The 26,141-nt window shown below is 39.5% G+C and overlaps 3 protein-coding genes and 1 long non-coding RNA gene across 10 annotated transcripts in view; 3 read left to right on the top strand and 1 right to left on the bottom strand.

Annotated features, from left to right (window-relative positions):
- Window positions 1-10,276, top strand: part of TMTC4 (transmembrane O-mannosyltransferase targeting cadherins 4) — a 56,341-nt gene extending 46,065 nt beyond the window's left edge. For all 3 annotated transcript variants that reach the window (XM_033104116.1, XM_033104115.1, XM_033104114.1), the window contains exons 15-18: window positions 2,239-2,353; window positions 3,368-3,480; window positions 8,828-8,897; window positions 10,089-10,276. In XM_033104116.1, the coding sequence (XP_032960007.1) occupies window positions 2,239-2,353; window positions 3,368-3,480; window positions 8,828-8,897; window positions 10,089-10,237 (447 nt within the window). In that variant the 3' untranslated portion in view covers window positions 10,238-10,276. The remainder of the gene's footprint in view (window positions 1-2,238; window positions 2,354-3,367; window positions 3,481-8,827; window positions 8,898-10,088) is intronic.
- LOC117021264 (uncharacterized) lies at window positions 7,271-22,078 on the bottom strand. Its single transcript, XR_004422824.1, has 5 exons — window positions 21,785-22,078; window positions 21,472-21,666; window positions 19,869-19,971; window positions 8,656-8,708; window positions 7,271-8,537 (listed from the first exon to the last, which is right to left on the bottom strand). It is a non-coding gene; the product is annotated as an uncharacterized LOC117021264 (long non-coding RNA).
- LOC117021261 (60S ribosomal protein L21-like) lies at window positions 15,813-16,332 on the top strand. Its single transcript, XM_033104122.1, has one exon. It carries the CDS (start codon window positions 15,850-15,852, stop codon window positions 16,330-16,332), a length of 483 nt encoding a protein of 160 aa, XP_032960013.1. The 5' UTR covers window positions 15,813-15,849.
- GGACT (gamma-glutamylamine cyclotransferase) overlaps window positions 21,493-26,141 on the top strand; it is a 45,308-nt gene continuing 40,659 nt past the window's right edge. For 3 of the 5 annotated variants that reach the window (XR_004422823.1, XR_004422822.1, XM_033104120.1), the window contains exons 1-2: window positions 21,575-21,675; window positions 25,108-25,258. Coding sequence is in view for 1 of the 5 variants with exons in the window: in XM_033104119.1 (XP_032960010.1) it covers window positions 21,531-21,675 (145 nt within the window). In the remaining 4 variants the exon portion in view is untranslated. Of the gene's footprint in view, window positions 21,676-25,104; window positions 25,259-26,141 lie in introns of all 5 variants that reach the window. The other 2 variants (XM_033104121.1, XM_033104119.1) reach the window with 2 other exon arrangements.

Genomic DNA, 26,141 nt, shown 5'->3' with positions numbered 1-26,141 from the left:
TAGATATTTGTATCTTGGCGAATAAGAGGAACTTAATAACTTAAAAGTTTCTTTTTAAAAAACCTCCATAGTACTGTTTAGTAACAGGAGACAGAAATGTGTTTTGATTTTTGGACGCAGATAAGAAAGAAATATAATGCCAGCTTTTGAAATAGGAACTGTCAAAAGCTGGATTATTCGGGACACGTTACTAATGTTAGAGAACCACAGTAATAGTGACTGAAGACATTACTACAGACAATTCGTTATGCAAGGACTAATTGCATCAGTCAGGATCCATTCAGGAAAACAAAAACCATGCTAAGTATTTTAAATAGAGAAGCTTCAGTGCAGGGAATTGGTTAGATTGTTGGAAGGCTGGAAGAACAAAAATGAAAAGGTGGTATTAACTCAGAGCGTAAAAGCAAACCCTACAGGGTTGGGGAAACACAGGAGAAAGCGGTGCCACCAGAATTTAAGGGGCCACCATCTCAGGACCTACCACCACTTCAAGAGCCAAGATCATGAAGGAAGGATCACTGCTTCCCGCCTTGGCACTGTTGAGGAGAGGCATTGCCAAGGAATAGAAAGGAGACAGTGAGTGGAGAGAATGGGGAAGAGCTACTCCCTTCTTCCCACCACCTGATAACTCCTATTGGCAGAAACTTAACAAAGAGCCAAGTGGCAGAGGACCCTGGGAAGTGCAGTTTGCAGAGTACAGAAGGGCAGGCATGGGACTAATATGTAAATAACATGCACATTAGCCGTCCACTTTCTGGATGTGTAGTTCTTGCTAAATCATCATTTTTCTCTGCTTTCCTTAAAGTGCTTGTTCCCTTTGTGTAGAAGCTGTAAGAAGGGTAAAGGGTGATGCAAAATAAAAGTAAATTTCAGTCTGTTGTTATTCTCCACTAAATATGACAATAATAGTAATAAAGAGCAAAATATGTGAAACATTTTTGTTGTTGCATCAATGAAGTTATGTTGGTTTTCCTGGGTTTGTTAGAAAAAAAAACATCACCAAGTTTTGTCTACTCAAATGTATGTCACTTGCTGGAGAGAAATGAACGAGAAATCTTTGGGAACATCAAATATAGAGAGACAATTAAATGTTAGTATAAATAGTGGCCTAAATTATTTTAAGGTTTTGAGCTTGTCATATCATTTCCTTATTTAAAGAGTAAAATATAGTAACTTGAGTTCCTGAGTCGCATGGGAAATTCTGACATCTTTAGTGAACGGATATTTGTAAATGTTTCCATAATCACTAAACCCTTTGAGCATAATATGCCACCTGTTCGCTGTGTGGGTCATAGGGCAAGTCAAAATGTTTCTGTTTTCTAATGAAAAGACAGACTTGACAATAATAAGGAAATAGCCTTAAACTTTGATAAATTGTTATCATTTGTACTTTTTGCAGAGTTAAAGGAACCAAGTTCATTGAGATGAGATGTACATTTGAACTGAGTTAAAGGGCAAGAGGGTCACCTGCTAAAAAATCCATCACTTTCTCCCTCTGTGCATTTTTAACTATGCAAATTGAGTGTCAGCCATTTTGTACTCTGTTATCAATGTTAAACAACATTCACTATAAAAAAAAGAAAGCAACAGATAACTCTCTCCTTCCTAAAGGAGGCAAACAGGCTCCAAATGCCCAGGATTTTACATCAGCACGTAAGACTTTTCCAGAGTGTTTACAGTGTTTAATCTACTCATAGATTTTTATGAAGCTTAGATACAGGCGTGAAGAGGGTACTAGACACTTCTTCACAAGGTGAATTTGACACATTTAGCTTGCAATCACATTAAATACTTTACTTACTCTCAAATAACAACTTACCAAAGATGAACTAGGTGAAGTCTTTCTAGAAAAAGACTAACGATTAGGTTTTTAACTTAGTCTGAAATATGATTTGACACCTGGAATCACTAAATTATGGGGTGTAGCTAAGAGATTGTAGGCTCGGGAGCTAGACTACCTGGTCCTAATCCCTACTCTACCATTTCTAGATGTATAACTTTGGACACGTTAAGTTCTCTGTGCCTCAGTTGCTTCATCTGTAGTAAAATGGGGATAGTTATCTACTATATTCAGATTATTTTAAGGATTAAATGAATTAATATGAAAAATTGGAAGCTGAATATATGCAGGTTAAGTTTTGTTTGATTTTGGGTTTGGTTTTCATTATGTCTTAGAGAGTATAAGCAAAAAAATATGTAGAATATTGATTTTTGGGGGGGTCCATGCTTTATTTTCAGTATGCAGATCTAAATCGTCACGTGGACGCGTTAAATGCTTGGAGAAATGCTACTGTGCTGAAACCGGAGCACAGTTTGGCTTGGAACAACATGATCATACTCCTTGATAATACAGGTACAGAAAGGGGAATTAAATAAGTCAAAGGAAATTGTTCCCTGGTACAGTACCATTGAATAATTAGGAAATACAGATTCTTGTGGATTTTTTCCTAGTGTGTGGTAGAGGTTTTTTTTTTAAAAATAATATTATGGGATTCAATATTTTGTACTACAACAATATTCTAGAAAATGGAATTTCCTTTGGCCTATTGGAATATGAATGTTTGGGAAAAATGACACCTTACAATTGGTGTTAAGTAATGGTGAAGATGTGTGCTAATATCTCATTTCTCCTGAAGCCTGTTATCTAGCAATGCCCTCATCCAGGACACTGGAAGTACCCGGAATTGAGCAAGCATGGCTGCTGGGCTTATGAAATGGATGGTGGCAGGTCCATGCACTGCAGTTCATGGACTGTACTCAAAGGCGCTGCCTTCAAACCGACACGAGACTCTTGTTTTAGATATAATGCCAAGAGACTTGCTGATCTGGTTTCTTAGCCCATAACAGACTCCACCAACTAGGAGTTGCTCTGCTTCTCCAATTTTAAAAATCCAAGGCATCCCATAAGAAATGATAGTTTTAATTTGGCAGAATCTAAAGCTAGTAAACCATTCAAGCCATGTGGAGAAGAGATATGCACTTGTTTCTAGGGAAAGTATAGGATGTGCGCTTCAATATGATAACTACTCAGTTATTAGAGTGTTACTGTTATATTCTTATTCTGCAGACTTGTTTTCTCTAATTTGGGTATAATTGGTATCTGGGGGAAAATTAAAACTAGGTTTTATAGGCTCTTACAAAATGTAAGCAAAAGCTGTTTGTACATTATGTCAGAAGTGTGCTGGGTTGTAGTGGCTTTGCCACTGATAGGATCACTTTGTGTGTGTGTGTGTGATACATTTTATGTTGATTTTCTTAAGTACTTTATTCATGATCATTGTGTATAATGCACAGAAGCCCTGTTAATTAGAGGGAGAGACCAAAATACTAGTAACTCGGTTTCTATTTTTCCATTTTCCACTCACAGGTAATTTAGCCCAAGCTGAAGCAGTTGGAAGAGAGGCACTGGAATTAATACCTAATGATCACTCTCTGATGTTCTCCTTGGCAAACGTGCTGGGAAAGTCCCAGAAATATAAGGTGTGTAAACTGCAGGCTGTGATTTCTTGCAATCAATGCTAGCACCTGACAGAAGCCATAAATGTTACTTCTACCCAGTTAAATTTGGAATTACGCCAAAATAGTGGTAGCAGTAAACCAATGTGCCTTGGTCAGTTTGCTTCCTGGAGAAGTTGCCCAAAAGATGGATTTGCAGGGCCCACCTCCATGTTCTTTCTCATCGGAATTCGCTACCATTGCTCAAACATGGAGAGGGGAGCAGAAGCCCAAAAAGAAGTGCATCCTAGCAGATGCCCCATTCCCACCCTGGCACAAAGCTGTTTGATTCAGCTTCTTGCAATTGGGCTGTAGTTCTGGGTTTATCTGTAGGTACTATCTTCTGCACAAAAATTATAACAGCCAGTGGAGAATACAGGACTGGTTCTTGCTGTTTCTCAGCTTTTCCTCATCCAGAGTTAAGTTATTGTTGGTCATCTGCAAGGTGCCAGAAGTTTTTGACCAATGAAAAGCAGAAAATATTTCATCTGGGCTCTATTTAACTGGGCCCTATGGGTTAGCCAGGAGTTGACTATGAGTCAGAGATGCATAGCTTCCTGTATATTGAAGGGGACTCAGTGTTCCTAATACTGGTGATCTCAAGCTTCAATATGGTACATCAGAATCACCGAGGGAGTGTGTTAGCATAGAGATGCCCAAGGTGCTCCCCACAAGAGATACTGGCTTAGTCGGTTGCCTAAGGTCGGGGGATATATGTGTTTAACCAGCATCCTGGATATCTAACATATATGTTCCAGAAAACACTTTTAGAATCAGTGCCCTAGTCCTTTCATGAGAGAAATATTTTCTTTCAGAATCAGAAGCCGTATCTCATTTTGATCACATGAGGCCTAAAAGGTAGTGATGAATTCATATTTGTCATATGTTATTTACTTTTCCTGTTCTGCTCATTCCATATCATTATCAGTATAATTTCGTATAACAATAGTCAGATATTAATATTTCATGCATTTCTCTCATTTTTGCATGTCAGGTTATTTCATAGCTGCAGTATACATTTTAGCATTTCTAGATTTTGCTCCAGAGATGACTTTGTGAGGGGTTAAGTTTTATTTTTTATGAATCTACTCATGGAGAGGAGGGAAGAAGGGAAGATATGTGGGTTTCCCTTCTCATGACCTTTCTGGCCATCTGTGTCTTCCTGGGATGGGTTGGTCCAGGGACCAGCTACAGCAAGTCTTCAAGATTCAGCTTACGTAATCATTATATTGATTTTTCTACCATCCCACAGCCTATACACTAGAATTTCTATTAATATGACAGAACCTGGGATTCATTTGGCTTCTAGTTCACATTGTTCTCTTTTTTCCAGATAAAGTAGAAAATATTCTGTAAAGCAGAAGAGACAAATGGGTTTCCCATTTCTCTACACATTTTGCATCCTGATTGTCTAGGCCAGGGCACTGAGCCTAAGATAAGGAAACAGAAGATGAAATCTGAACCAAGGAACTTACTCTGAGCTCTTTAGGAGCTGCCAAACGGAGGGAAGTGGCGTTACACCCCAAGCCATGGCACCAGCCACCAAGCGCTCTCTTCATATATTTTAAAAATTCAAGACTTGGAATTTTAAACCACTATTTTGGGTTTTTCTCTCTTAATGCAGAAATGATACCTGTTGCTGTTGGTCAGCTGCTTATGGCCTGTCCTTGCAGAGCCCTGGGTGGGGGTGCTCTGGAGTAGAGGCCGCATGGTGGTGGCTGGTAGGGGTAGAGTGAGCAGGCCCTCCAGCTCTGTCGTCGTCCTCATCAGGGCAGGTGTCTTTCCACCTAAGCATTTGCTGTTCAGATTATTATCAACTTTTGGTGACTCTCTTTAGTGAACCTGGAGACTTCTTAAGGTCGTAGTCAAGTCCTATTTTTATACCTCCATTTCTGTCATCATACTCATGGCTCTTGTTAAGTGTCCCCTCAGTAGCTGTGAAATGGCTGACTACATCTCACATTTGGTTCTGAAATGTTCGAGCTTCCAGAATCTATTTTGAGACTTTGCTGTGCAAAAGTTAGTGTTCTCATTATACCCATGTTATTTAAGCAGCCCTTTCTACCTAACAGCAATCACTTAAGTACTTCTCAGTTTATTCATCTGTAAAATGGAGATGGTGTTAAGAAAAAATGCACAAGAACGTAATTTATAACCATTAAATGGTTAACTATATATATGTATATATGTAACATATATAACTATATATACATAATATTAAATTTTAGTTTAGTGATCATTAAATGAAACTCTAAGGATCGTTAAGATCTATTCGAATTTATGTTACTTATTACCATTTAATTTCCAATTTATGGTTAATGTAGTAGAGCAAAAATAAAAAGTAATGTTTTTAGTACTTAAAATGTTGCTTCTCATCCTAATTCCTCTTTCTATATTGCCTATTCCACTGGCCCTGGAGTTTCAAAGCAGACTATATTTATAGAGCAGTTTTCCCAACTCCAGACATTTATATCACACCTTCATGAATTTTTTTTGGCCACATCTACTGACTACTTGTCCTATTATTTACTTGATATCTTCCTTTAGATTTTTACCACCGGTAAATATATTAAAGTGGAAACCTACCATAACTATAAATATAAGGAAACTGAAAATAAAATAATTTTATTAATTATCAGGTAGCTACTATTGCTGGCCAGTGCTCTGAGTCTGAGTGTTGCCTTCTCTTAGCTTCAAAGGGAGATTGGCAGGTATTGAGGTTGTAACCTCTCCGTCATCACCAAATGGAGACTATTTTCTGGAATGAACCAGAAGAAAGGAAGGCAAATTGAAGAGGGAACTACACCCTTCCTGTGTGATGCATGGATTCAACTTCATGTCGGACTACCTACGTTACCTTCCCTAGTTGGGGCAGGTGGCGGGTGTCCCTTGTGAAACTCGGTCCTTGGTTTCAGGATGCTCGTGTGGTGATGGGGCCACCCCGCTGGCCAGTGTGGCTGAAATGACCTCCGACTGCCCTACCCTCTCTGCCTGGACATAAAGACCCTCACTCGTTTCCTTGCGAGGCCTTTCTCTGTTGCATGTGTTGCCCTAAACCTTTGTCAAATATATTAGGTTGGTACAAAAGTAATTGTGGTTTTTGCAATTGTTTTTAACCTTTTAAACCGCAATTACTTTTGCACCAACCTAATATTTTGTCTAATACACTTCAGAAAATAATGTTATTTTCCCTTTCTGCTGATGAGAAAAATATCCCCGATTCAAAATGTAAGTTTATTTAATTGTTCCTTGGCATAAATCAGCTGGTTACCTGGATATCTAAGCATCCTCATACCTCTGCAGAAGATCAGTTTATAAACAGTCCATTGCTTTCCGGAACGGGGTCATTAAAACACCTGATTTAATAGATGAGCATTTCTTGGGCTTCGAATACCTGCAGACATTTGTATTCTAAAGAGGCCTCCGACCCTGCCCTGTTTCCCAGGGCTGCCTCCCAGGGCACAGAAGCAGTTCCAAGGGTTACTGCCGCCTCTTCTCAGGGCTGCCCCGCTGTTACCTGAGAGGGAGCACTCACTGCCCGCCCCAAAGCGGCTTTTCCTCTGACACCTCTTCTTTTGTCAACATTTTTCTATCTTCCAGGCTCGGAAATTTTGACAAATTTTTTCCTCCCCCATTACTTTGCTGGTCCTCCTGTTTTTCGACTCCTTCCCACCCAGCCTCCTCATTACCGCCCCATGCCCCCCAGGGTCGAGGCTCTGCCTGGCCAAGAACAGCAGCCCCCTAATGAGGTATGAGCCCCAGGCCCCTCCCTGTGTACACCGCCCTGAACACCCGGCATCCCCCAAACCTGACTGCAACTGCACGTTCTCCTGAATGATGCCCGCACTCAGGAATTTGAGAAATTAGTTAAAGGCATCAAGAAATGAATCTAGCATCCTCCAGAGAATGCCTGATTTTCTTTTTATCTTTAAATCAGTTTCTTCCAGTTGACACATTTGTATGTAGAGGAACATTTTAAAGTAGAGTTAAATTCCCTGGCCTTCCTATTTCTCAAATTTTAGGTTTTAAATGGAAATATTTGAAAATCATCAGAAACAGCCCTGCTACTTAGAAGCCTACAAATCTATATAATCCATTTGTGTGGGGTTTTTTTCTGCATACCTAAGATGGTGGGAAACTCTTAGGCTTCCTTGAAGGAGTTTCAGCTACTGAAACTTGGAATGTAAATCACTAACTTTGAAATGATTTCTGAGTGATGTTTGCTGACATCCTGATGTTATTCTGATATCTTGATTCACTCATTTCTCAAGTATAAATCTTCCTCTGCCAGCTGTTGTCTGAAATGTGGTGGTTTCAGAGATGTTTGCCCAAATTCCCAGCCTGTTGCTCATGAGTGCCACAGGCCATCATGGGGCAAGTAAACTGGTCTTCTTATATTTTATATAATGCACGATCCTGGAGTAGGAAAGCCACCTGGAAAAACTCACAGAAGGTGCAGGTAGAAGGAGCCATGTCCCCAAACCACCAGCTCTGGTTGTTTAAGGCTAGCGTTTGATCCTGATTAGGGACACGAATATAGAAGGCATGACTAGCTGCTCCGACAGGTGTCAGCAAGAACATTAGGCTTCTTTATTTCTCGGCATTATGGTAGAAAGGGACCAGCCAGCCAGCCATGGCCAGTAATGATCAGGTAAGAAAACCCCTTGCTGTGCTTCTTAGTGACCCCATTGGAAGTGAGTACTATGTGAAGGAAGTGCAAAATTCAGCTCACCCACATCGGGGGCATTTGGTCATGATTGTATGCAGTGCTGCAAGGCATAGATGACAGGTGGCCGTCTCTGCTTATTTTTTTCCAGCTGAATGGGATGCTTCTAGGGTGCCAAGGGGGTTATGGGTTCTTGGGGTACATTAAGTAGGCCCCATCTTCTACCTTGAGAGTCCTGGAAATGAGTCATTGATGCCAACTGAAAATGACACTTCCATGGGTGTCTTCAGCAGCCCTCTTCTGTCTTTTGGCCTTTGTTCATTCTCCACTGCACCCTGAACAGAGTTACTTGCTTGAAGTTGCAGATTTCCTGCCACTGCAGAGAGACAGGTGGCAGAGCTCATTAGCATATTGACCCTCTCTGCAGCCACCATCGTTTTCCACTGCTCCTCACACCCTGTATTTTACCCTGTCACACATACACCCCTGCTCACCCTTTGGAGCCTCTTCTCAACAGGTATGGTCCTGCTGGGCCTTCTGAGTGTTTCTGGAAGAAGGATGCAGTGATACAAAACAAGCACATTAAGAATTTGGAAACCAGAGGCAATAAAACTGCATCGATTTTGTATCATTTATAATACCTTTTTATGTTGTTTCATTTTTTAGGAATCTGAAACTTTATTCCTCAAAGCAATTAAAGCTCATCCAAATACTGCAAGTTACCATGGCAATTTGGGTAAGGAAATTTTTCGTTTTGAACCGTATTGAAATTCTACGTAACTTTAATGAAATGGACGTATTTCTCTAAAATCAATGGTGGTAGCTTTTTCAAACCTAGCCTTTATTGTCCTTTGTAATCTGATATCAAAACATGAGTTTTTAAAAGAAATTATTACACTAAAGAAGGTAGCTAAATAATAGTCATATTTACAGATCTTAATTGTATGAGCGACACAACCCCACAATCCCTCCATCACCTGCTGAGGATAAAATTCAGATTTTCTTTCTTTGTGCGAAGGATCCTAGAATATTAAACTGAGGTGTACTTTGGAAGTTGGCTGTCCAACCTGCATACTTTTCCCTTTTTCTGTAGTGGACCTTCCATTCTAGCCTGGTCTCTGCTTTCTTACGTTCCCTTATGCCTTGGCTAAAAAATGCATTTCTGTTGATTTATTCCCTAGAATTCCTTTCTTCCATTTTTACATCTCAATAATTAAGATCTTTAGAGAACAGCGTGTTCATGTTTAGAATGCTTCATCCCGTGAATATTTTTTCACCAAATCTGTTCCCTACAGACACTGTAGCTTCTCATCACAAAAATCATGAAAAGCATCGATGGTTGATCTTCTGCCAATGTAGGAAGTTAGTTTTACTTACAAAATCATAATCATCGGAGGCTTACCATTCTAATAATTAGATTTATTTTAACTATCATTTTACGTATGGTCAGATCTTGATGTTAGAGCCCTTATTTCCAGCTGGCAATAAACAAGCTATTATTTTGCCACAATGTATAAGAGAATCTTTATTTAAAGTAAACAGGTGGGCCTAGTCTACATAGTCAGGGTCTTAAGCAGTGTGGGAGCCCAGCTCTTTCAGCCTGGCTTCCTGGAAATTTCATGACAGCATTGAGAAACTTTTAGTGTACTCTTCCTTTTCTTTCTTTATGTAATAATGTTGCTGTAGGGAAATGGATCATGCCTAGTAATACTAAGAATCCCAGGAGTAACTGGGGGTGGTTAAACAGACAATCACGAGGGAGTGTGATTACAATAAATAAAGTTTGTGGTACAAACAATATTATTTTAAACAATGATTTTTGAAAACTGTTTGCAGAGGTTCTTTAATATTTCTTTGTACAAGTGGTTGGGAATACCGCAAGTTATTCAGAAGCTTTTCCAATGAAATTCATCTCTTGCTATTTCAGCTGTGCTTTATCATCGTTGGGGACATCTAGACTTGGCCAAAAAACACTATGAAATCTCTCTGCAGCTTGACCCCACTGCTTTGGGAACTAAGGAGAATTATGGGCTCCTAAGAAGAAAGCTAGAACAAATGCAAAAGAAAGACGTCTGATCTTTTTTCCTTTATTTTTTGTTTGTGTGTGTGTGTGTGTGTGTGTGTGTGTGCGTGCGCGCACGCACATGAGGCATATCATTAATATTATGTGGTTACGTTTAAACATTTAAAAGTCTTACATGTTTATTTTATTATGGTTTTTTTTCCTGTGAAAACAAAGACATGCAAAAAGATTATAGCACCAGCAATATACTCTTGAATGCTTGATGTGGTTTTTGCATTGAAATTGTATTTTTTTCAGACCACGCTAATGTAAATTCTAAAATTCCAAGAATGAAGTCTTTTTTAATTAAAAAGAAAAAGAGAAAAAAAACTATTTTGAGCAACTTACAGTAGAATTAAAGCTGCATAGGGATGTGAGCTGTGGTGTGCGGAGACTAGCACTACTAAACATCAACTGTGAACAAGAAATGACCAACTGACTCCTACAATGTATATAAATATCAAATGTGTCTGTATATTAGACTTCTTATTTAATGACAACAAAGGGTAAATTAAGGTTTTTCATTTTTTAATCTTTTTTTTTAAAACAATATACTACGATCTTCATTTGTAAGGAAATATATTTATTTGTATTTTTATGTTTTGAATAGTGCAAATAATTGAATGAAGAATGGAAATGTTAACATCTAGTATATTTATATACTTTTCCCCCATAGGAAGAAGTTCACTCCTGCAATATTTTTGAGATTCTCCAACTTGCGCAGTTTCATAACATAGAGAATTATGTAGTATTATTCTACATGAACTGTCACAATTAATAGAAAATTCAAGTCATGCTTTAGGCAAAAGCAGGCATCCTGATGTCTTTATTTTGTTATATCCAATATGAAGAGGGCTACACATCTATGTAAGTTGCTTCTTTATGTTTTTAACTATAAAGCAGTTTTCCATTTGACTTAATGGAATCACAGTCATTACTATACCCAGAAAATGCAAGAGGTAATTTTCTCTCAAAAGAAGCCACATTTGGGGAGTTTGTGGTATTTTTAAGAATTGGATTATTTTTCCTATTTTATTTGATCAGAATAATCATGTTTGTTTTGTTTCATGCTCCTACATATACTGTTGATTTATACAATCTCTGTAATTTCTTATGCAGTAAAATTATTACACAAACCGGTACAAAACTGTCATACTGCCTTCTTAATAGACGATTTTCAAGTTAAAACTTTGTGTCCTCCTTTCCCGTAAAATGAAATCATGCACTAGAGTTATCCAAGTTCAGAGAATGGGGTGAACAGATCCCATATTGAAATGAATTTGATTCTCTATACTCAAGAATTTTGGTGGCAGATCTACGTCGATATGTAAATCAGTAATTGTCACTTATAATGGTTCAGGTACATCAGAAAAGAAAGTGCTGGTGATTGACATACATCAGAAAAGTGCGGTGTTTCAAATATTTCTTAAATGGTCCCAAAATAACAGTAACAATTTAGAGATCTCTTAGGGGCAGGAGCTGCCTTATTCTTATTTATGTTCTTACAGTTCTTAGGTTGGCAAATGATAGATGCACTATACATTTGCTGATTTTTTTAAGCAAATTTCTTCCTTTAAAATAGTACTTGAGAGTAAAGAAAAAATATTTCCTGTTAAAGCCCCTATAGGATTCATTTTTTTCTTTTTCCCTCTGATACTAAAACTTTAGTGTCAAATCAAGACGTGCAAATCTGGGACCCCTGCCTACCAAATGAATCCCCTTAGCTTTCACCACTCCATCTCCCAGGATTTCCATTGTAGTTGTCTTCTTTCCAGAGAAAACAGTCATTAGTTTGATTGATATTTCAGAAAGTCTTTTATCTTGCAGATTTTGGAAGTGCACCATGCTGGCTCTCTTTTTTTTTCCCCTTCTGTTTCCATTTTAAGGCGACCACTCTCTTTATTGTTTGGTTCCTTCCTAACAAGACTGAAGTTTGAAGGCTGTCTCCTAGTTCCTCTTTATTTGGCATGTTTTTTCATTTTAATATTTTCATTGTTAATCATAGTAGGGGGCTTGGTAGGGAAGTGTCAAAACAAACATGGGTGGGGACATTGCCAGTTGGGGAAATCTGAGATTTCTAATCATCATCTTTCATCTCTGTGATAGTGAGCATCATGAAACCAAGAAGGTATTTGGGGTTGATTTTTGGTTAAACGTGTGTTGCTGCTACAATTTCTTCCCTGTTTAGATGCCGTCTTACATTTATGTCTAATATATTTTGTATTTTGAGACCTGTTATTCATTTCCCCTACCTCACCAAGTAGACAGTTCTAACTGCTGCAGTAATATCACAGCTCTCCATGTCTCTTTGTATCCTCCTCAGGTGAGCTTCCACTCCTAAATTTCCACACAAGTGTCTGTCTTTTTGATTAGTGTACCTCCTCCCTTGATGGGTCTCTCTCTTTTAGACAGAGTACATAGAGCTTTTCAAAGCCAAAGTCCATGTTGATTCCCATCCAACTGCACTTTGGATTGATGTCCCCAATCTGAGATGGTTTCTCCTCTCATATTACTTTTTCTTTGGAGATAATAGTAGCTTCACATGCAGTTGTAAGAAATCATAGACAGATCTCATCTACCCTGCACCCAGTTTCCTCCAATAGTACCATCTTGCATAACTACAATACGTTATCACAGCCAGGAAATTGACATTGACACATCCACCGTCTTTATTCAGAATCAGCAGTCTTACATGTTGTCATTTGAGTGTTCAGCTCTGTGCAGTGTTTATCACGTGTGTAGATCTGTGTGGTCCCCACAGTCAAGATATAGAACAGTTCCATCACAAGGACCCCTCACGCTACTCTATGTTATTACTTTTATCAAAATATTTTCTTGAGCACTGATTGTATACTAGCAGTGTGTTAACTGCTGTGGATACGATAGAAAATGAAAACAGATGGGATTCCTGCCGTTGGGAAGCTTATAGTTGAGGTTACCTCAGTCTTCCTGTGTACCCAGGTTGGGCATGCTGGTGTAGACGTCTAGGACTAAGCATTGTTACCAGTCCCCTCTCCAGAGGACTTCTCAGGAAGCTGCTAGGCCCTTTGGTCACTCATACACAACTTTCACATTTGCAGCTATCCAAGAATCACAGGTTGTCAGAACATTTCTTTCCTTCTGTGCTCAAAATTCTCCATCATTTGGTGAATCTGTTATTTTTCTCCTGGAGGCAATGAAACAGAATAAAGTAGAATTTTCTGGCTACTTCAGAGAAACAGATATTGATTCAGTTGCCTCTGCCTTCTCCTTTGGGCCTCATTTATCGTAAAAGCTTTTCCAAGCATCCAGGGGAAATGAAGAGTTCTACAGAGACATAAACTCCATTGAAGGGTCAGTCATATTGTACATAGATGTGGGGAAACTGGGATGCAATGACCATGTTGACCTACATGAAAGATTCCAAGAGTTGAGGAACCCTGATGTTCAGTAAAGAAAGACATTTAATATTACTTGAAATATTCATTAATAAATATTAATTATGATTATTGAATATTACAGCCTCATTTTAAAATCCCACACAGTCTTGTCTTAAATGGTCTCTCCTACTTCTAAATTCTACCAAGAAGATACTAATTTTCGTTACGGCCTCTTTTAGGAGACTGTTTCCTAGAGAACACAGATCAGCAGCCCATCTCTAGTTCCAAGTAGAAGGAGCAGGGGCCTCATGGGGGACAGTTTGGTTGGAATGAAACAGACAAGGAAAGAGAATGGTGGAGACAGGAGCCAAGAAAATGCTTTCAGATATTAAGCCTCTTCACTTGTTTTTTCGTATTCCAATCTTTTCTTTAAACATGTAGAAATTGGTTTATCTTAACATTGGCTTTTTTTGAGTAATAAGAGATGGGGAGGAAAGAAACTTTTCACCTTCTGCTTTACAAATCTCTGCATTATTTGAAATATATTTTTTCTAAATAAAGGAATACATATGACATCATAGAAAAATCTTTAGTCAAGAGAGCCATGGATGTGTTTGTAATAAAGTTATGATAAGATGTGCTGGTATGAAAGAGACCTCCTAAGGGAGACTCGGGTATCCAAAGGCACTTGCTAAATTGCTTTGCCCAACAGATGAGAAAGAGTTCGGGAGACTGGGGACCCCAGAACAATGCTGAGTGAAAGGAACTTGAGAGGCAGCATTTTTGAGATTATTGGCTGAACTGCTGTGCAATGCATGCCTTTAAATCTTCACTAAATTCTATGCTGTGTCACTCTCTGGTGGCTGTCTGGAAATAGCTGGCATTTGGGTGCACAAAGCACCCAAATGAATGTCAAAGGAAAATCTGTATTCCACCTGGATTTGAATCCCATTCTTCCATTTACCAGTTATGTCACCTTAGGCAAGTGTGGTGGGTTGAAATTTAAGTGTCCCCCCAAAATTTATATCTACCTGGAACTTCAGAATGTGACTGTATTTGGAAATAGGGTCTTTCCAGATACAATCAGTTAAGGATCGAGAGAGGAAATCATTCCAGATTTAGGATGGGCCCTAAATCCAATGACTGGCATCTTGTAAAAAGAGGAGAAAACACAGAGAAAAGGAGGCCATGGGAAGATGGAGGCAAAGATTGGAATGATGCTACCACAAGCCAAAGGACACCAGGAGCCACCAGAAGCTGAATCAGACAAGGAAGGATCCTCCCATCGAACTTTCAGTGGGAGCATGGCCCTGCCCTCACCTTGATTTCGGACTTCTGGCCTCCAGAAAAATGTTTATGTTGTTTAAAGCCACCCAGTTTGTGGTAATTTGTGGCAGCCCTAGGAAACCATTATAGCAAGTAACTTAGTCATCCAGCACCTCAGCTTCCTCATCTATAAAATCAGGGGTAATACTACCTTTTCCACAGAATTATTGGGAGGTTTAAATGAGAAAAGGTATATAAAGCCCTAGACCAGTGCTTGGCATATGATAATAAATAACTGAAGGTAGGCTAACCCTCCCTTTTCTTGAAATTTTTATCCTGTAATTAAATGACCCAGAAACAACCTGAGGTTAGAAATTTCATCACTTATGTTCTAAGACTGATTAGTTCAACAAGTACTTTAAAACTGCTACACTGTTTATCAAAACTGGCTTGAACATCCTGCATTTCTGACCATTTTAAGTTTTAAATATGTAGCGTTTTTCAAGGACCAATAAAGCTTTCTGCTTCCTGATTGTAATAAGTGTTTGAGAAAATGTTTCCCCTGTAGATTTAAATTGCATTTATCCATTACTTAAAAACAATTTTGCCTCAGCAGTTATATTTTGATAGCATTAATTATGATAAATAGACTTGAGATTTATCTTGAGGACTATCGAAACAGCTCATTTCTAGAACTTTCTGATAAAGTATATGGATGATAGCATTTACATTACTGGTCTAGGAATGTGCAGACATCAGCAAACAAGGTAGTAAGGTAGAAAGAACAGAGATCGGGAGTGTGAGATCTTCCTAAAGCTAACTTCACAGGCATAAATCATTTTTTAATCCACAATAATTCAATTAAATACAAACATTTATAATCCTGCCATTAGTTACCGTTCAACCTGGAATGACTCAATTACTGTATGCCTCAGTTGCCTCTAATGAAAATAATGGTCTCCTTTTCGGCCGGGACCGCCATCTTCCAGTAATTCGTCAAAATGACCAACACAAAGGGAAAGAGGAGAGGCACCCGCTATATGTTCTCTAGGCCTTTTAGAAAACATGAAGTTGTTCCTTTGGCCACATACATGCGAATCTACAAGAAAGGTGATATTGTAGACATCAAGGGAATGGGCACTGTTCAAAAAGGAATGCCCCACAAATGTTACCATGGCAAAACGGGAAGGGTCTACAATGTTACTCAGCATGCAGTTGGCATTGTTGTAAACAAACAAGTCAAGGGCAAGATTCTTGCCAAGAGAATTAATGTTCGTATAGAGCATATTAAGCACTCTAAGAGCCGAGATAGCTTCCTGAAACGGGTGAAGGAAAATGATCAGAAAAAGAAGGAAGCCAAAGAGAAAGGTACCTGGGTTCAACTGAAACGCCAGCCTGCCCCACCCAGAGAAGCACACTTTGTGAGAACCAATGGAAAGGAGCCTGAGCTGCTGGAACCCATTCCCTATGAATTCATGGCATAAGTGTGAAAAAATAAAAGACCTCTGTAAAAAAAAAAAAAAAAGAAGAAAGAAAATAATGGTGGTGGTGTTTGCTTTGTTGTTCATTTCACCTCTGAAATGAGAGGGTTGGACTAAACCAGTGGTCTTTAAACATCCTGAGATGCTTAACATTTTTTTAAACTAAATCTTATACTGTACACTGTAAAATTGTATACTGTGCAGAAGTACACTGTAAAAATTTATAAAAATGAGCTACGTTGGGATGGTTATATAAATTCTCATTTAAAAATCTGTTGTGTAATGTAAGAATTTGTTTGAAATTCCAGCACTCTTGTGGAAATAAAATATTTTGAAGGTTTCTGATACGGCCAGTCCTGATATGGCCTGGTAAAGAAAAAAATAGCTCAGACTGCTTCATATTGTTGTTCAAAGGATAAAATGAGAAAAGAGTACTGTGCTCTGCCATTCATCAGGCTGAGCTAGCACAGATTAGGACAGCTGCAAAGTGAACAGGAAACCACATTTCTCCCATTACAATTGAAGTTGTAATGTGTCAAATAATGCCCTTCTGGGGGTGGTGGGGTGGTGACTGCTCCTTTCTCTTACTCACTGAGAAACCTGTTCTGGAAAGCATTGACTATCAGAAACACTGCTCTTTGAAATCATCGGAAAGAATGAAACATCCTGCTCCACCTGGTGGGGCCAAGTCACAGACACACAGCCTTCGTTACTAGCCCCAGTAGAGAGCTTCAGTTAAAGGGTTTCTGGATACACCTGTCCACATCAGAACTGTTAGTCTCCAAGGACACAGGACTTTGAGTCCATTCTGCAGTCTGGACCTGATGTGGGACCTTTGCACACAGCCCTCTGTTGCCTCAAGCCTTTGAAACACTTATTTCCTTTAAATTCCACCTAACCTCCTTCGCTTCCCCAAATCTCTGAATTCCATCTTTGTTTGGTGAGGCATCTCAGGGTTTCTCTGATTATGCTGTCTTCCCCATTGCAACAAGGCAATAAATCTGACTGTCCAACGACAGTTTTGTGCTAGAGGTCTCTGGTTGGGCCAAGACAGGCCACATGCTAATCATATGACCTGGGTCAAGTCATCTAACCTCTTCATCTCATCTGTAAAGTAGAGGAAATTCTCTACCTGACCTTTACAATGCAGGAGTGAGGATCAAATGTGATCATGTATATAAAAGCTCTTAATGGATAGAACATGTAGACGATTATTCATTGGAAATAGCACTTTTCATAAAGAGGTTCAAATATAAAACTATGAGTCCAGATCACCAGAATATTGGTGTATTCTACCCAGCTTCACTGTATCCTGTATCCTACCCAGCTTCCCTGCTTCAGCCCTCATGTTAAAGAGCACAGGTTTTAAGTTCAGCTGGATATGGATTCAAATCTTGGCACTCTCGTTTAACGGCAGTGAGCCGTTGAATGGGTTATTGAGCCCCTTGGAGCTCAAGATGAATATTTCATATTTCATCTGAGTGCTAACATCTGCTTCATACTACTCTTTAAAGGATAAAATGAGAAAAGGGTACTGTGCCAGGCACATAAGAACCCTTAGTATGTATTCATTTCCTACATTGACAGTTCATGGGAACCAAGCTCCGTTTCATTTTCAATGTCTACATTTCTAGGCACCAGGTAAGCATTATTTTCTTTACAAAGTTACTGTTTGGAGAGCAGGACCAAATAACTTGATCCTAGTTTTAAGAAGACTAGCAGCAATGTTCCAGGGTTAGAGATGGGTCTGTGGCCTCTTTACAATGTAATTAGCTTTCTTCGTGGTACATGGCATATTTGGTTGTCAGATTACTTTTCCTGGGAGTTCTTACAATTATGCTCCTATTCATGAATAAGGAGTTATTCCCCAAAACTAATAAAATAATCTCACATAGTGCTTCAGTCCAGTCTTTATTATTCCTAAAATTATAGAATAGGTGCAAGAATAGCATAGACCATCTCAACTTCAAGTGCTTGGAAAATTCCATAGACTTTTTAGAAAAGATATTGCATCTTTTGTGGAGTAAAGGTCAATGCCTTATTTTAAAATAATCTGACAGCAGTGCACATTATCTTTAAAACATTAATTCCAGAAATACCAGATTGAGTTTAATGTGAATGAATTTAGCTTCATGAGGTTGGTTTTATCTGCTCATTAATTTCTTTGCCATGGAAATTGTTTAGCAGTGAGACCTGTTGTATTAAGTAAAATAACTTGACAGAATGAAAAGAGAAAAAGTAACCCTGCTGCTTTCAAATTAAACAACAATTTTTTAGAGCTAGGTTTAGAAATGGAAGCAGGGAATCCAATTATTTGCAATATATATATATACATATATATATATATATATATATATATATATGTATATATATATATATTTGTACTTTTTGCATAACATTTTCTAAATTAGCCTAGTTAATGAATCCTATGTTTAACTGTAAAGCCTTTTTGTTAAGTTAGTATTGATTTACATAGACTAAATGATCAAAAAGTAAACTTCAATTAAGTAAATATTATTGAATACCTATTCCATGTACAATAGTAGGAAGTGCTGGGAACTCATACGAAGAATACAGATCTGCCCTCATGAAATTCAGTCCAGTAAGTTGATGGTCATATAAATCAACTATTATGGGATGGGGAGGTCGGGATTGTAATAGAGGTTGGAGCAAAAGAATATAGGGCAAGGTAGACAAACCCTTTCTGTCAAAGGGAAGATGGTAAATATTTTAGGCTTTATGGGCCCCACGGTCTCGGTGGCAACTATAGACAATACGTAAATGAATGATCGCAACTGTGTTTTCGGTAAAACTTTATTTATGGACACTGAAATTTGAATCTCATATAATTTGCATGTGTCGTATTTTCATTTGATTATTTTTCAAGCATTTAAAAATGTAAATCTCATTATTAGCTCATGAGCCTTACAAAAAAAAGTGGTAGGTTGGATTTAGGCTGCAGACTATTTAGGGCCAAAGATGATTTTTAAAAATGATTTACTAGAATAATTTGAAAATATTTCAGCAAATTTTATCATGTTATTTAGTTAGACCTCAAGCTCTTTATATAGTCTCCTTGTTCTGTTCACTTGTAACTATAATTTCAAGAGATGCAGAAGATATGTTCCCATCTGTTGTGTGATATTTGCAGTGCTGAAGGCATAGGGAAAGGGTAAGAAGGACATAAGACCAGCATCTTTTGCATAATACTAAGTAGCAGTGCATTTAGTCAACTATAAATTAGGGATCTACCTTATTAATACACCAAAGTCTGGAAAACAGAGCTTGGCAATTACCTGCTTGGATTTAGATAACAAAAATGGCCAAACTGGGTATTTCCAGATAAAGACATTTTGCTAGCTTAAATTCTTTGAGTTGGTAAAGCAAATGTTTGCTGAGCTTTGAACCCTGGCATAGATATTTGCTTGCTGTAGGATCCTGAGTCTGGAGGATGTCAGAGATTACAGATGGCAGAGCAACAGACCACAATGAAGAAAAAAGCTGATGGCAGGCAGAATCTTTATCAGGGAGTGACTCACCTGTAACATTTGGATGCAATCTGACAGCCTCCTTGAGTCATCTCAGTTCCTAAACCCACCAGAGCAGTTGACTTGCGAAGGGTTCCTGTGTAAGCCACCAATCCTACATCGACAAGACAGATACTCTTCTAAACTGACTAAGGATCAGTTTCCTTGGGAAACTATGCCTTTTGCCTTTCTGACAGTAGCCCCACCCCCCGCCTTTGCTGGGCAGCTCTGTTCACAGTGACGGTGCCCTCATGTGTGCAATACACAAGTAAATCCTGTGGAATCTCGATCCTACTCCGGAGTACCCAAACTACAATCTACATTTTTCGACAAGATCTTCAGTTGATTCTCATACACAGTACAGTATGAGAATAACTGGAGCAAATCTTCAATAATCCATGGGTCTCAAACTTGACAATGCATCGGAAGAGCTTGTTAAAATGTACAGCGCTGGGCCCTCCCCTGGAATTGCTGCTTCATAGGTCTGGGTGGGACCTGAGAGTTTGCGTTTTAAAATTCCCAGGTGCTGCTGCTGCTACTGGTCTGAGACCACATTTTGAAAACTACTGCTTTAAATTATTTGTCTATGAGTTATTTTTTGACAGTTAAATGGAAGACATCCCACAGAGCCTAATCTATGTTGGATCAGACTCTCCCAGCCTTACCTGGCAGTAAATGCCACTTACCACTCATCATCTTGCCACCTTGTCACTATCTCTAATTTTCCTTTACCAGAGGAATTATTTATTCATGTATATGCCTCATTTTCCTTTGTTGACGTGATCTCCCTCCCTCAAAAAAGAAAATAAATAAAAACAGAACCATTTTTCCCTTAAGAAAAAAAGATGATTACTGCTACTCTTTAAAAATATACACTAGACAGGATTTTTTGTGTATTTCAATTTAATCATGAACTTCCCAAGAAAGACTTCTATGAAAATTATGGCTTATGACTCTGAGCTTTTAGATTGCTTTTGGAATTGTATATCTGTTCAAAACATAGCCACATCAGGATTATTGGAAACATCTGAATAAAAACCAGATTGTAATAAGATTTCAACTCGTCCACATACATGAGAAAGTGAAAGTGGCAGAAAATGATTAAGGGGAATTATTGCTAGTCCAATAACTGCTTACACATTTGAAGGGACAGAAGTAGTCCTCAGTCCATCTGTGTCATTCATGTCCCCTGAGTCCCCAAAGTAACATTGCTTAAGCCAAGAATCAACAAACTCTTTAGGGAAAAAAATCTCCTTAAGCTTTTGGTCTTCACTCTGATTTCTGGGCTCAATTTTAGTCTTAGGAGCCAGGGGAAAGACAGTAAATCATTTCTTCCATTGTCTCCTACAACCACAGTTTCATTTAAAAAGGGAGAATTGGTAATTATGTGGCAGTATCAAGATTCTATGATTAGCTGTATCCAGTATGGTATCTGTACCGACTATGGAGGCCTCAGTGACGTGTTGTGGGTCCTACAGGATGTATGCCCAGCCCCAGGTGTGGGATCATTTCAAAGTGTGTGTGTGTCTGATGTGGTGTGTCCCCAGATGTTTCTGGGTCCAACACGAAGTCGAGGCGGGCCATGAGCCCGAAGGTAGGAAGTGTTAAAGCGTACCTGTCTGCAGCGGGGTGCCCCAGGTGTGCGCCTGGCTCGGGAGCGGGCCAGACACCTGCATGGCCAGGGCGGGCTGCTACCGCGTCCCGCCTCCAGGGGGCGCCGCTGGGGGCGGCCTCATCGGGGCGGCTGCGCCAGTCTCTGCCCGTAATTTCCGCTCGGCCGCCCCGGCCCGATCGCTTTCGGCACCGTGCTCTGTGAAAGGTGAGGGGGTGGGTGCGGGCCAAACCCACGACCGGGAGCCATCCCCACCCCTGTGCCCATCTTTTCCGCTCCATACCCTGGGGGCCCCGGGGGATCGGGCTGTCTCTACCTGCGCGGCGCGTTGCGCGGAGGCTGAGTCCGGGGCCCGCAGGAGGAGGGAGCAAGGGCAGAGCCTGGGCCGGGAAGGGGACGCCGGCGGCCTGCGGGACCATCTGGGAGGGGACGGGACACTGGGCCGTTAGACGCCTCCACCGATGGGCTCCACGCAGCGTGAAGCGGCCGCCACTGCCTGACTGGGCGAGAGCAACGTTAGGAGCTGCTTTCAGGTGTAGACACTGCTTCTTCCTTAAGGGAAAAAGTGAAGACCCTTCAGAAGGTAGTTCTAAAAGGATTTCCCAGTTGACTGAGGCTTAACACTTTTCAGAATTGTTTTTAATTTTAGAGATTCCTGGTTGTGAGAAGACCAAAAGCTACAAAAACAAACAACAAACAGAAAACTCAAAACTTCTGGCATTTGCCAGTTTATGAGCTTAGTTTTCTTTGGAGCCGTTAGTGACACATCTGAAATTTTGGAACAATTGCTCTTACTGCCTTGATTACAAAATATGGTTGTTGCTGTTTCACTTTGTTGGCCAAAGATTAACACCACGATTGCAGTGGAAACCCTAAATGAGTGCGTTTTTTTCTTTTTTCTTTTTAAACACACCTCCTTGCAGCCAAGCTTACTTTGTTAATATTGAACTGATAAAAAAATTCATGAGACTTGTAGCCATTTTTTTTAAAAAGCAGGTTATTCATTGTGCTAAATATCCCCGGGAGAAATCGTGTATTAAAAACTAAGGGGTATCTCCAGTTAGTTGGATTGACCTATGTAAAGTGTGGGTCTTAAACACACACATCCTTCTGTACTTTTCCCTCTAACTGAAGACTGTCTCATTCAGTTGATTGAAATGCTAATATGAAGAGCTCCTGCAGTTTGCCCTCATTTTCCCAAATGCTTTGTTTTCCTGAACTGACTCCCAGGAGAAACTGGGAGCTCCTAAGCAGATTACCTGGTAGAAAGCATTTGTATTTCAAAAGCTGAGTTTGCAAAGTTAAATTTTCTAATTGGTGGATTTTGGTTTGGAAATATTTTGGACCAGTTGACCTTGCTAATGAGGGTTCTAACTACTAACACGGGTCCAGAGGGTGGTTATTCATTCTGGCCTTAGATGATGGGCAGCAGGGAGTAGACTAAAACAGGGATAGAAACTGATACTGTTTCAGTTTTAAGATTACCTGCTCATTTTCCTCTATTTTATCTAGTAGTAAGAGCTCTTGCAAGTTCCAACCCATGTCAGCTGTTCCAAGTGCAGTCATTGAAAGGCTTTGTACCCACAGTTAACAGGGCTTTTATAAGGCTGTGGGGCACCCCTACAGGCTGGCATGGAAATGCAGGCAGCAGTGTTTTGCAGAGGGACAGGTCCCAAGGAAAGGTGTCCATAAGAGGACAAAATTAAGCGATCTTAGCAGTCTTCTCTAGAACATTCTTCTGTCATGAGTAAACCTTAGCTAGTAGAGATTTTATTAAGAGAGCATCAGTTAATAGGAACTCATTCATTAATTGAAGTGCTCTCTCGTCAGTGAAACTGCTCAGGGCAAGAAAGCCTTGTTTAGATTGGACCTGAGCCCTGTGGAGGCAGAGCTTACTCTGTAAGTGTTACACCCACCCCTCCAATGGGTTTACAGAAAAGACCCGGTTACTAGAAGTCTTGGAATTTGTATGGCATTACGAGGTACCAGACGTAGTAACTAGCTAAAATGTTCAGAAGGATGGAATGAATGTCAAAGGGGCAGTTGGAGCAGAGATGAAATCTCACAGGAGGACTCGGGGAAGGTCACATTTGCACTGGACCTTGAGCAGATAGTAGTTTTTATAGGCGGAGGAGTGGAATGGGGCATTCTTGGTGGCAGGCACCGTGAGCAAAGATAAGAAGTTTAAAATGTAACCACGTTTAGAGATAGGAAAGCACATGATATGCTGAGGCTGGACACAGTGTAAGGACGGCTGGGGTGGGAGGTGTGCCTGGAGAGAGGCTGTCTGGCAATAAGCTCAACTTTTTGATTAATGTTCTGTTTTTTTTTAAATTAAAGCAAACACAAAAGCAGAGATAATATTAGGTTGGTGCAAAAGTTATTGCGGTTTGCAATTATTTTTAACCTTTTAAACCGCATTACATTTGCACCAACCTAATAGTACAATGAACCTTCATATGTCCACTAAGTAGATTTAACAGTTTGTTAAAAGTTTCTCTTATTGTGCTGCCGCATTTTGTTGTTAAAGCAGTTTAAATTCCAGCAACATAATATTTCATCCCTAAATAATGTGCAGTAGGCATCTCCGAAAAAAGGGGCATTTTCTTTTATAACCAAAATACCATTGTCATCTCTTAATCAAATTGACAATAGCTGCTTAATGTTTTCTAAACCCCAATCCACCGTCAGATTTCCCTGATTGCTTCAGAAATGCGCTTACTCTTTCTGTTGGTTTGTGTGAATTGGAATCCAAGCATGGAGCAAATGTCTTTTCATCTAAGATAGGGGTCTGGCAAACTTTTTCTGAAAAGGGCCCAACATTAACTCGCAGGCTTTGCAGGCCATGTGGTCTCTGTTGCAACTACTCCGCTGCCTTGGCCTGCAAAGGTAGCCATAGACGCTATGTAAATGAATTAGTGTGGCTGTGTTCCAATAAAATTTTGTTTTCAAAGTTTTTTTGTCTTAAACTCCGCTGGTGGGCTGGACGCACGTGAGGGCCATAGTTTGCGGAGACTGTTGTCTAAAGCAGTCCCCGTGGGTTTCTTTAATGCCATTATTTATTGGTGTCAACTGGTTGCCTCGCATTCTGGATTTATTTAACTCCTTATATAGTATGGTTTAGCTTGCTCCTCTATGCCCTATGTTTTCTGTAAGCTGGAAGTTAGATCTAAAGGCTTAATTAGGTTCAGGTTCACCATTTTTGACCAGTATACGTCAGATGTGGTTTGAATTTTTTTCAGTATCAATTTATGACTTTAAGAGACTGGGAAACCTTCATCCAGGAATCTTATTTTTTTCTCAAGTTGTCTTTGTCTGATGGCTGAGAATACACTTTTTTCTTTTCTTGTCTTATTTTCCTTACTCGAAGGAGAGGATGTAGCTGCTATTTCTCAAGGAGGCTGAGAACTTTGAGCCCCCACCCACCCAAGTCAATGGGAACTTTCCTCTCTTGAAGGTGTCCTGTGACCCGGGGCCTGACACACCTCATTTTCCCATTTTCCCTTCCTACCTTGGGCCCACACCCAGGGCCTGAGATGCCTTCCAACAGGGTTGGGTGATTTGGTTTTGTTTTTAATCCCCTTGTCGCTTAAACATTTGTCTTTCTTCACTCATCTCGTCATCTAACCCGCCCAGCAGGACCCGTTGGCTTTTCTCCTGCTGTGTGAGGAGAGCACTCGTCCAGGTGTCCTGTTAGGAAGGATTCTGAAGTCAAAAGCCTTTCAGACTCTTAGATTTACTATGGTGCTGGATTCCAGACCCACACAGTTTTGAAGAAACAAGTTTACAGGTGAGAATTGTTTTTTTCCTTTGTTCTAAAGTGTTTGCTACTCCTAAATTCTAGAGCACCAGAGAAAGTATGTTGACAAATATTGTCAGGTGGAAGCGCTTGTCTTTTTGTCACTTACAGTAGGTGAAACTGTTCATCCTTATACCTATTTTTCCAGACAACATGCCTTTGGAATGTGGTTAGCTTCTTACTGATTTGTAAGAATTCTTGATACACTGAGGATGCTAATCTTTTGTCATATAGGATGTTAGAACGATCCCCTCCCGCTCCTTTTTTTTTTTTACTGTTTACAATGCTTATGCTTTGCCAAAAATTTTAATTTTATATAGGGAAATTATCAGTCTCCCCTTTATAGTTTCCTTGCTTTGTGTTTTGCTTAGAAAGACCTGCCATTTCAAGACTTATTTTTTTAAAAGTTTGTGTTAACATGGATAAATGAACAAGTGATGAGAGATAAGAACATGTGATTCTGAAAAAGAGTGATATTGAAATGAAGGCAACTATTTCTACCAGATAACATAATATAAAATTGATTAAATACTGGCATTAAGATAGGCCCTATGTTGATAAGTACTGAAGCTGGGAATGGGTATTTGGGGGATAATTGTGTCATTACTCTCTTTTTATATATACTTGACTTCTCATAATAAAAAGTTTTGTCAAAAGAGTAGTAGGGAGAAACTATCTTTGTCCCTTTTGTTCATATTCAGCAACTATTGTCTCTCTGCTAATATTGTGTTAACAAATTGGGCGTATTGTGTTAACAAATGCACAAAATCTTGGAACCTAAATTTCTCACTTAAGAGACAAATACTGTCATGGTTAATGGGACCAACTCCCGAGTCCAACTGCCTGGCTTCAAATCCTGCCTCTGTCATTTACT

The sequence above is a fragment of the Rhinolophus ferrumequinum genome, chromosome 4 (genome assembly GCF_004115265.2).
Source record: "Rhinolophus ferrumequinum isolate MPI-CBG mRhiFer1 chromosome 4, mRhiFer1_v1.p, whole genome shotgun sequence".
Taxonomy (NCBI): domain Eukaryota; kingdom Metazoa; phylum Chordata; class Mammalia; order Chiroptera; family Rhinolophidae; genus Rhinolophus; species Rhinolophus ferrumequinum.
Note: the sequence above shows the minus strand (reverse complement) of the source record. Positions and strands in the feature narration are given on the sequence as shown.